This window comes from Chrysoperla carnea, chromosome 1 (genome assembly GCF_905475395.1).
Source record: "Chrysoperla carnea chromosome 1, inChrCarn1.1, whole genome shotgun sequence".
In the NCBI taxonomy this organism is placed as follows: Eukaryota; Metazoa; Arthropoda; class Insecta; order Neuroptera; family Chrysopidae; genus Chrysoperla; species Chrysoperla carnea.
Window position 1 is genome coordinate 86,730,464 of NC_058337.1, and position 11,620 is coordinate 86,742,083.

Sequence of the window (11,620 nt, forward strand, 5' to 3'; positions counted from 1 at the left end):
TTATAATAATATTAATTTAACTATGTCAAACAACAACAACAACAACAAAAACAATAATAATAATTCCTGTTACTATAAATTATGTGAAATTTAACAAAAATAATATAATAAAAATTAAATATTGTAAATAAAAATATAAATAATACCAATATCAGAAATGTGATGGTTTTAGTAATAATTGTGTGATAATTTTTATTATATATATATACATATATGTTAATAATAATTAATTAATTATTTAATTGATTAAAAATATTTTCATAAATGTCTTCATGAAACAATATATTAGATGTATTCAATGTCCTACTACTCAATATGCAAGCAAAAACATTTTTTGCATTGGAAATATTTATAGTATTATCTACAACATTATGTGTAATAGGTAAGTACTTCAAATTACATCAGTGATATTACAGTGATAACTCGCTCAATGCTCTTAAATGAAATCAATCCAAAAAATTCCTTCAGAAATTAGACACTGAAAATAGTTTGTTTCAGTATTATGACATTATACATACAGCCTCAATTTTATTAAATCCTGGGACTGGGACTCTCTAAAAGCTACCCGGGACGAAAATGTTTGGGATTTTACGTCGAAACAGGAATAATTCTCATAAAATTTTGTACAGAAATAATTCTCATAAAATTTTTAATTCCATTACCAATAATTTCATCATGCTCGTCGTCAATATATTTTCAATGTTTCAGTAAGTGCATCTATATGGGCAACACCAGCACAAGAAGCGCTAGATGAAAGGCATGATGCCGAAATTTTAAAAGCGGTTATAACATCCATGGAACAATGGAGAAAACACAAAGCACATCCTCGGTAAATATTATTGAGAAACAATAACATTTTTTTATAATTTTCAAGTTAACCATATTTCTCGTTTACAAATAGTCACAAACGAGCTGAAACAAATACATGTTATGGTGATTTAGGATGTTTTGATGCGAAAGGACCATTCAGTTATTTAGACATGACACCAAGTCCACCAGACGATATCCGAACACGGTTTTTAATGTATCCTGGTAAACGTGCTGGTCGATCAAAGAATCTATTAGATGTGCCATTTGAAAATATGACAACAGCATGGGAATGGGCTCATCAAGGTGGTTTTAATAAGTCATTACCCACGAAAGTGATTGTTCATGGCTTCGGCAGTTCATGTACAAGCGTATGGGTGTATGAAATGCGGAGTGCATTGATGTCTGTTGTAAGTATTCAATTCAATATCAGTTAATACTTTTATATAAATGAGAGGAAAATATTTAAACTTTAAGAAATTAAAGGGGATTGATGGAAGAATTCGTTGAAAATAAGAAATGTACATATCATGGAGGGAAATTTAAAAACCTTCGACAAATGTGGATTTTTCCTTGTAGCTCTCTGCAAACTGAACTGATTTTCTTGAAACAAACCTAAGAACCCTTTCGATTAAATCACTTTTAAAACAAAAAACACTCAAAGTCGGTTAATCCGCTTAGTAGCTACGATGCCATAGGCAGACATATGAAGCGGTCAAAATTATAACACAGCTTATATGGGTGTAAAAAAAATATTCTAAGAAATTTTTTGCAATAGTTTTAATCGATATCTCTAATCATCTCTGACGCTAAACAAAATATTAAAACCTATTTGTCAATTTATAGTAAGCTGAGTTTAGAGTTCCGATTTCGGTCTTAGAAAATGTGACTTGTCACCCTGTATAATTGTGAATAATTTCAAATAGATATTCTAATAAATAACGAAAATATGAGGGTGTCTTCATCTTAAATGCGACACACTGTATTTATAAAATGGGATTATTTCCAAGCTGTATAAATGTATAATATATATAATTATTATTATATTATGTTACCTATATAAATATATATTTCCTCTATTATCATTTTCTTTTCATTTGTTTGAAATTTTTCAGAAAGACGGACAGGGAAACTTTAATATTTCCTTAAATATTTAAATACTACTCAACAATTTTCTTGCATACTTTATCTTACATACTTTTACATTTCAAGAATTGAACTTTACATTAATAACATTTTACGTACCTGTAGTAATAACCTAAAGAAAATTTAATAAAATAGTTAAATTAAATTAAGGATGTAGAAGCAGGATAGCACTCAAAGGTTATGGCTTGATTTTTTTTTTTATATCCGATTGAAATAAATATAAATCATATATCAAATTTTGAGTGGGAAGGAGGGGGGGCACTGAGGTCTTTAATTTATTATTCAATGTTGAAATTCGCAGTTTCCATGCACTGCTCTGATGGATAAGATCTCAAAAAACCACATATTTTGAAAGTTTTAGATAATTTTCACTTGGAATAAAAAAAGACGAATAAAAAAAACTTTTTAATAGAAAGTAAACATATTAGCAATGGCATAGAAAAGAAAAAATCCATGTGTCACCGTCCATATAAGGGATGTATGAGCAGGGAAAATTCAGGATTGAAATTATTTTTAACTTTGATGATGAATTTTATTATGACTCCATGAATCTTGAAGAAAAATAAGGGCAACAATTTTCGATGTCTGCCTTGATTTTCGAAATATCGACAGCTGCATATTTAAACTAAATTTTCAATTTTCCATACTTTGAAAAATACTCCAGTTATCGTAAAATTGTATTCTTTTTAAAATTGTATTTTTCGTGTTATATCATCAAGGTACAAGAAAATTCAGCATCAAAATTTTTATTTAATTTTTGGCTTTTACTGAAAGTTTCTACCCTGCCTCTATACGTCCTTAAAAACTAGATTTCAAAGTAAACGCTACTATAGCTCTCTTAAACTTAATATTTATTTGTATTTGATAGAGAAATACCATAATTCACATTTTAAAATTATTTTTCTTTTCATTTCTTTTCACACTATTACAATAAAATGCAATTACCTACAACAATAATTTTAATATTCCAACGGTTAAATGATAAAATAAAAAATAATTGTCACCCACTTATTTGGAGAAACTATTCTAGCGTGGTATCTACATACTTTTTTTACCGTTAGCTACCTGATTATTTAACTGATTTGATTCGCTCCATTAGCAAAAAATTATTTCTTATAATTACATCTCTGTTTTTTTGTTTTCAGGAAGAATGTAATATAATTTGTGTAGATTGGGAAGCAGGTGCTGTTATACCCAATTATGTACGTGCAGCTGCGAATACACGTTTAGTTGGCGCACAATTAGCACGATTATTACGTGGATTACATGAGAACTCTGGTCTATCATTGCATAATATGCATTTAATTGGTTTTAGTTTAGGCGCACACGTAGCTGGTTTTACAGGCACTGAGTTGGGTGGGAATATCAGCCGAATAACAGGTAATTTTATTTTATTGGTATTCGTGAATGAAATTATCCTTGAGGAACGTTATTTTTTAAGAAATTCCTAGAAGAGAGTATTGATAATCAGTTCTGGGCTACACATTGAGCGGATTAGGCAACAACCTAGGAGCCCCAGGGAAAGGTCAAAAGAGAAAAAGACAAATTTTTACGAGAAGCGGCATAAAGGGATGTCAAGTTGATTTACGAAGACTAAAAAACAAGCAACACAGCGCGATCTGATTTTTACATTCTATAGGGGCCTCGGAGGATTGCATTTCATGTATCAGCCGATTTCCAAAATTGCTTTCCGTACTAGAGTTATTGATTTCGAGACAATTTTTAGGAAACTGAGCTGCGGAGACCTTACTTACTCTGCAATTCAATAAATACCTCATCTATTTAGATTAGAATTATTCTATTATTTTAAAACTAGGAAGCAATTTTTAAAGTTTTCCTCAAGTTAACTTTGTCTAAATACCTTTTTTTTCATATTTTATAAAATAGGTTTAGATCCTGCTGGTCCATTATTTGAATCGCAAGACCCAAGAGCACGTTTGGATTCTTCAGATGCATTATTTGTCGATGTAGTCCATAGCAATGGCGAAAATTTAATTTTAGGTGGTCTTGGATCATGGCAACCGATGGGACATGTAGATTTTTATCCAAACGGTGGTCGAATGCAAAAAGGATGCTCAAATTTATTTGTAGGAGCAGTTAGTGATATAATTTGGTGTAAGGCAACTTCTTTTAAATTTTTAATCTAAAAAATTATAAATTAATAGCTCGGAAATAAAATAAGGCCAGTTTTAGAAGATTTTTGGTATTGAATAGACGGCATACATGTACCAACATAATTTTTTAATCTCACGAGTGTAATTTATTTAATTATTGGCTTGACAGCGAATAGCAGATTAACTCGAATACTCAGTAATTGAGACAAGAAAATTCTAAGTTCAAAAATTAGACTTACTTCTCCAATTGAAGAAGTGAGAAGTGAGAGTTTTAAATATTTTCAAATCGGTTAGTCAGTAGCAAAATGAAATTTTCCTATTTCTAACGCATTAACTGGCGCAGTTAGGCTTGAAATGTGAAGAAAAGAGTTAATAAGAATTTTGAAAATTATTGATTTGGGATTTCTCAAAATTTCAACGATGCTATCGGTAATAGAATATCGAATGAAACAACTAAATATTAAATACATTTATTTTATTATAGCATCAGCCGTGGAAGGCCGATCACTATGCAATCATCGACGTGCTTACAAGTTTTTTACAGACTCAGTATCACCCAAATGTCAATTTCCAGCATTTCCTTGTGAATCTTATGAAAAATTTCTTGCAGGAAAATGTTTTCCATGTACAGCAGGAAGGTACTATAAATTACAAATATATTTTCAGAAACATTGTTATGACTTTTATCAATTTGGTTAACTATTATTATATTATTTGAAAGGCAATGTGGAAATATGGGTTACTATGCGGACAAATCAACAGCACGTGGTCAATTATATCTTATAACGCGTGATGAAGAACCATTTTGTGGTAGGTTAACAATTTTTAATAGTTAAAAAAAACCTTGGGAATATTTTCTTTCTCGGGAACTCATCCATCCATAAATTACGTCACAAATTTAGGATTTTTAACCTCCCCTCCCCCTTGTCACAGTTGGTCACTTTGGTTTATATTTTAAATTTTAACATGGGACGTCACAAAGCTTTTGACCCCCCCCCCTATCTCTTACAACACAATGTCACATTTCGTTTACCCCTTTCTCCCCCTTGACGTGTGACGTAATTTTTTGGCGGTCCCTATTTTACATATAAAGTTACTTGCAATCATAAAAGCCCGTGGCTAGGCAAAGTAAACGGTCTTGGGCTTGGTCTTGCTTCATAGAAAAATCCCTTAGCTCAGTTTTATAAAATTCTAATCACATTCGCAAAACGGCAAAACTCATTGTTAAACATAGTGAAACTAGAAATAAAGTTTGGGGGAAAAGAAATGGCAAGTCTCCCAAGACTCTACCGAGATCGAAACCATGTGGTCTTGGTCTTACAAGTTTTGCGAAATCAAGGCCAAGGATGTTTGGCCATCACTACTTTGAATGTCTTTAATCAGTTTAGGTATAAAACAAATTTTAGTCCCTGGATGACTTTGTATGTTTCTCAAATCTTAAAAATGTTTAAATTGTTTTAGCTCACCAATATCATGTAAAAATTGAAAGTTCTCCAAGTGATGTACCAGTTGTAAGTTATGGAAAAATTTTAATTGCAATAGTTGGAGAGTCAGAATTAAATGAGACATTTACAATGACCCAGTAAGCGATTTAAAAGAGCATTTTAGAAAATAACCACTCTAAACATCTACTTATAAAATTTCTACTTTCAGTAAAGATGATGCTGAACTAGTTTTGGGTGGATCATTATCAAAAATTCTTGTACCTCATCCAGTATTAGGTGAACCAACAAAAATACAAATATTATACATAGCTTACAGTGGATGGTTATCGTCTGGTTTAGCACGTTGGAAAATTGATAAAGTTTCTTTCACTGATAGTTTTGGTAGAGTTTTATCTGTCTGCCAAAAAGGTTTGGATTTAGAAACGGGTAAATCAGTTCTTTTACCATTACATGAAGGTGATTGTGAACCATCAACGACTGAAAATCAGGTAATTTACGGAAAATCAGATGATGCTACTTACACAGAAGGTTGGCTCTGGAACGAAAAGAACAAAAAAATTCTAACTGGAATATTTGACGGTTTAAAGAAAATTTCCCCTTTCAGTTAGTTTTTGCCACACCGATTTTCTTATACGTATTTATTTTGCACAAATTTTCCTCCAACTACCGCTCATGCCGTTTACCACCGCTTCGTACACTTCCTGACTTTAGTACTTCATCTAAAGAATAAAAATTCTGGTAACATTTCATACCACTCCTGTAGGTTTTAGTCTCGTACAGCATTGGCCGATTCTAGGCAGTACCTTTAACTATCCTAAAAGAAGTATGAATATCCTGCAGACAAGATTTTAGTGTCTATTATTTTCTCCGCTGGTACAAAACTTTGTGCACATGAACATCCCTGGTGGAAAAAATATTTGAAGAAAGAATAAGAAATTCTGGAAAAGTCTTAGGAATTTTGAATTTCTCAACGTTTTCGGACTATAGTTTATTTCAAAGATATTCAGAGTTCTTAATACTTTTTTAAACTTTCTAAGACTTTTTCAGAGTTTCCTAAGACTTTTTAAGACTTATTCTTTTTTCAAATATTTTTTCCACCAGGGATATGCCCTAAAATATTAGAGAAATAAAGAAAAAGAGGTTATTATTAAAGAAAAAAAATTATTGCACCATCTTTACTTAGAGAAGAAAGAAATTCAATCCTTTTTCGTTTCTCTAATTGCTCGAACGATTCTTTGATTTTAAAGTATTCAATGAATAATATTATAGTTCTAATTTTACTTCGATTATTTCGAAAAATACAATTAGGAAGATAAGTAACAATATGAACTACTAAGGATAGCTAGTTTGATTCTAAGGGATTCAAGGGTTGAAAGTGTAATATTCCTTATTTGTAAATTATAAATAATAAAAATATAATTTAAAAAAAATCCTTTTTCCCAAAAGTTTCCACATTTGAATTTTGTTATCATTAATAAATATACGGAATGTGTAAGACATTGTTTTCTTTATTATTTATGGGTATTAATTATAACATTATAACAAGCCTTGGCTCTATCAGTTCACAAACTATCTGAAAATAACTCCAAACATGATCGGGGTAATATTGAATATTCATGTTTTTGGGGAGAGCCAAAATATCAGTAGTCTTTCCAAAAAACTCTTTTCTCATTTTTTCACTTCATTTTTTGTCCTCTTGGTACGGGAAACAATTGAATAAATACACAGATTTCGCCTTTGAAGCCAAAGGAGATGGTACCAACTTACCATAAGTTTTTCTCCAATTACAAAGAAAACTATAAAAAAAATCTCAATACATATCTCCCGAAACAACAAAATTCGTCTTTTAACCCTGAAAGGTGGAAACGCTGAGGTTATGTGGATATCACTTTTACCTAGTAGCGTGTTTTGTGTTCAAACATTGGGCTAACTTTCAAAATATGAGCTTTGGGCTAACTTGCAAACTATCCAAGATCCATAATATGGTTATGAAAAGAAAAGGATCATCAACCGCTAATGCGTATGGGTACTCGATATGGGTATCAAGCGAAAAGAACACATTGAAAGAGCACACTAAAAGGACAAAAATAATGATAAATCAAAAATCCAATTTCACAAAATTTGATCTCAGTCTCTATATATGATAATTTTTTGATGACACTTTTACGTTTCTCCAGGTTTTGATCTAAGGAAGAGTAACAAGCACGTTTTTAACTGGTCACTTCTACCCTCCCCTCAATCTTGGTATGCCCATGAAAACACTAAATATCTGTTGTAATGTATGTGTACTTACTTATGGTAATCCCCTCTCCCGGTGCATTATGTTAAAAAAACTTCCATTTGTCTCTGAAATCACGTTCTTATTTTGCCTTGATAACAAATTTTAATTGTTTCGTAAAGGATATGTGCATTTACATTTAATATACTTCTGTGAATGTCACGAACACAGACGTCACGTCATATTATCTGTTGGCAGACTATTGGATGCTGCTCAAATAATAACATGAATAACAATGACAAAGGTCAGCATAATGAACTAGAATTTTCAAACCACGGCGAACATTTCTGTGTTATTAGAATCATCGAAAGCTATTTCTAAATTTATAAGCCTATGTTTTAACGTATAATTTATTCATTTTACAAGGATACACCATCAAAAAATTTAACAAATAATTATGAACCTGAAGCTATTGAATCCACATCACGACAAAATGGAACAAAAAAGAAATTGGAAGCTTATAAAAGTATAACCAGCTCAAATAAATTTATACCAACACCGGTAATAAAAATTGGTAATGAAGCCGTAAACACTGTGTTCTCAGAAGACCGTAAAGATGATTTTGAAATAATAAAAAATGATTCAACATTTAATATACCATGGAAGCCAATTGATGGTGAATACTTTGGTGAAAATTCATTAGATGAGACTGAAGAAGAAAAAGAATCAAGTAGAGCTCTAAATACTAGAGCTGTAAAGAAAACTACTTTAAATAATACAAGTAAGTGGTAAAAATTGAATTATTTTTTGTTTTTATACCATGTATATATGAAATATACATACTATATATTAAGTTTAGTCCAAAGGTTGTAACGCCTAAAAATATTCATGCTACGAAAAAAATTTTGGTATAGGTGTTCATAGAATCACCTAATTAGCCCATTTCCGGTTGTCCGTCCGTCCGTCCGTCCGTCCGTCCGTCCGTCTGTGGACACGATAACTCAAAAACGAAAAGAGATATCAAGATGAAATTTTTATAGCGTACTCAGGACCTAAAAACTGAGGTCAAGTTCGTAAATGAGCAATATGAGTCAATTGGGTCTTGGGTCCGTAGGACCCATCTTGTAAACCGTTAGAGATAGAACAAAAGTTTAAATGTAGAAAATGTTCTTTATAAAAAAATAAACAACCTTTGTTAGAAAAATTTTTTTGTAAACTTCACTATTTACCCACGAGGGCGCTTATTAGGTGCAAATTTTATAGTATGCATTAATATGGGAATATCAGTGTGTGTGTAGCTATTTAAAAGTGGATGTCTTTTTTTATTAACGTGACGTCAAAAAACAAACGATTGCTTCATCAACACTGTCTATACATGGTATTTCAACAATTAACTCAGTCAATTGTTTGTTTTCACTTTTTTTAATTAATTTCCGATTTTAGAGACAATCTTTCAACATAAATTACATTGGCCACCGCTGATTTAAATTTTCAAATTTTGTTTTAGATTCATCAATATCGATAATGCATAAAGAAGTCGTTGAACCTATACTAAAACCGAATCAATTAGCAAATAAAATTGCACGATCGCATAATATAAATACCGTTAAAACAAAACATGAAATCTCCGAGCCAATATTATTATCAACAACAACGAAATCAAATAATAATGGAATTCCATCATCAACAACATATCTTAAAACCTACTCAACAAGTCATAACAATGATTGGATTCCAACAATCACATCACAAAAAACACCACCAAAACTTCCGATAAGTATATGGAACGAGAATAAAAATAACACCCTTAACTTAAAAATATCAAATACGTCCACAGTTGGACCACGGAATAAACGAAATTATACAAGCGGAAATTATCGAAACAGTCGAACAAATACAAACAATAATATCCATAATTTTAATTTAACGTTTGACGATAATTCCAAATCACAAAACAATAATATTATCTCAATAACTGTGCAGTTACTACCCCATCGATTAGCTAACATGTTGGAACAAGCTGAACGTTATGCACGTATGACATTATTACCATTAATTAGTGCGCATACTCCAAAAATTTTAAGTGATTTTGTGAGTACATTTACTAATGAACATAATACACCGAAATACTTACCATTACCATTTCAAGAAATCGAATTGAAATCAACCGAACAAACAATTAGCCATCAAGAACCACATTCAACCACAATTTGGAATGAAATTATGGATCAATTGGATATTTCCAATTCAATAAATGAAACATATATTTCAGATGATTTAAAAAATGATACACAGATTTTTACAACTGAAAGTAGTGTTGATATTACAACACAAAATAATGAATCGTTATTTATTGTTTATCCAGTTTCAACAGAAAATTCAAATAATAATATATCAGTGCCAAAATCGGTTAATATTTTTGTAGATACAAATAATACTTTTGATAATAATTTAAACATTGGTGAAATAATAATGACACCGCCATTAAATAATAAAACAGAAGATGAATTAATTAAAACAAATAAATTATATGTAAATTTACCAATTTTTAATGAGACTGCTTCTGTTAGTACACCTAAAATGAATAAGACAAGTATGGAGAAAAAGTCAAAATATATTCCCTTAAATTTTGATACTGCAATGAATAATTCATCTAATAATTAATTTCCAGCTAAAATACTTCCCCGGTCCTCGCGGCCCTACTACGGGAATTTATCATTGAAATAGGTACAGACGCGCTTATTGTGTTATGCCCATGCGATTGCTATCAATTGATAGCAATTCATAAAATTCGTTTAAAATTGCCAAAATTAAATACAATTTAAAAAAAAAAGTATTCTGCTTTACAGTTTTACGCGGATACGTCTATGTATAAGAGAGTAGTCAAGCTTACCGATTTAATTCTCTTATGCGCCAACAGATGGCGTTGTCAATGTAGTAGAGCTCATATTTACCGATTTCGTTCACCAATGCACCAAAAGATGGGGTTTGTGCATGTGCACCAGTTCACGAAATGACCCCTAAACGATAACATATACGTATCCACATCAAAGAGAAACAGGAAAATAAAAGAAAAAAATAAGAATGAATATTGGTTTTTTGAAAATGAGATTTACTTATCTTTTGTAGAATCAAGTTGGAAATTTTAATAGAGTAATTATGAAAAGAAATATTATTTATTTATTGTTTTGTTTTTAATATGGCCTTTATTAAATGATGTCATTGACTGTTAAAATATATTTTTATATTTTACAAGATTTAAATTGTTTTATTTTTTATTTTTTTAAATACCTCAAATAGACAAATTAATAGGTAATTATCTGTTTGTGATTGATGTAAAAAAAATTTCGCTTAAAATATATTTATTTAATAAAAAAAACTGTATGAACATTTATTTTTTCCTTATTCAATATTTTTGTTAATATTTTCCTTATCGAGAAAGTAGATTGTGGGTATTGAGTATGCATCTAAAAGAAATGTTATTAGGTAGGTATATCTGAGCTTGTTTTTAAGAGATTATTAATAACATTCTTTTATAATTGATTTAAAATAAAAAAAGATGCACAAAAACTTTCAACAAGTTTTTTAGGCTTAAAGTAATTTAAAAAAAAAAGTGAAATAAACAATTGACTGAGTTAATTGTAGAAATACCATGTATAGACAGTGTTAATTACTCTATCACATTACACATGCATAGATGACACACATATACTGATGTAACTGATATACCCACATAATACATACTATACAATTTGCGCATAATTTGCGCTCTCACGGGTAAACAGTGATGTTTACGAAAAAATGTTTCAAACAAAAGTTGTTTAATTTTTTATAAGAAACATTTTTTATATTTAAACTTTTGTTCTATCTCTAACGGTTTATAAGTGGAT

General features: G+C 30.4%; 1 protein-coding gene across 1 annotated transcript; it reads left to right on the forward strand.

Moving 5' to 3' along the window:
• Positions 1-250: 250 nt before the first annotated feature.
• On the forward strand, positions 251-10,394 carry LOC123291843. Its single transcript, XM_044872276.1, has 12 exons — positions 251-382; positions 709-829; positions 902-1,217; positions 3,099-3,333; positions 3,841-4,068; positions 4,552-4,705; positions 4,789-4,877; positions 5,529-5,649; positions 5,721-6,000; positions 8,157-8,511; positions 9,238-10,201; positions 10,301-10,394. The coding sequence occupies exons 1-12, from the start codon at positions 316-318 to the stop codon at positions 10,392-10,394; spliced, it is 3,024 nt and encodes a 1,007-aa protein (XP_044728211.1). The 5' UTR covers positions 251-315.
• Positions 10,395-11,620: the final 1,226 nt, after the last annotated feature.

Excerpts from the sequence above, each read along its gene's own strand:
- LOC123291843 (XM_044872276.1), top strand. The coding sequence starts at position 316 with ATGCAAGCAAAAACATTTTTTGCATTGGAAATATTTATAGTATTATCT. Across the intron at positions 3,334-3,840 it reads GAATATCAGCCGAATAACAG|GTTTAGATCCTGCTGGTCCA; the intron begins GTAATTTTATTT and ends TTTATAAAATAG. Across the intron at positions 10,202-10,300 it reads TTAAACATTGGTGAAATAAT|TACACCTAAAATGAATAAGA; the intron begins AATGACACCGCC and ends TGCTTCTGTTAG.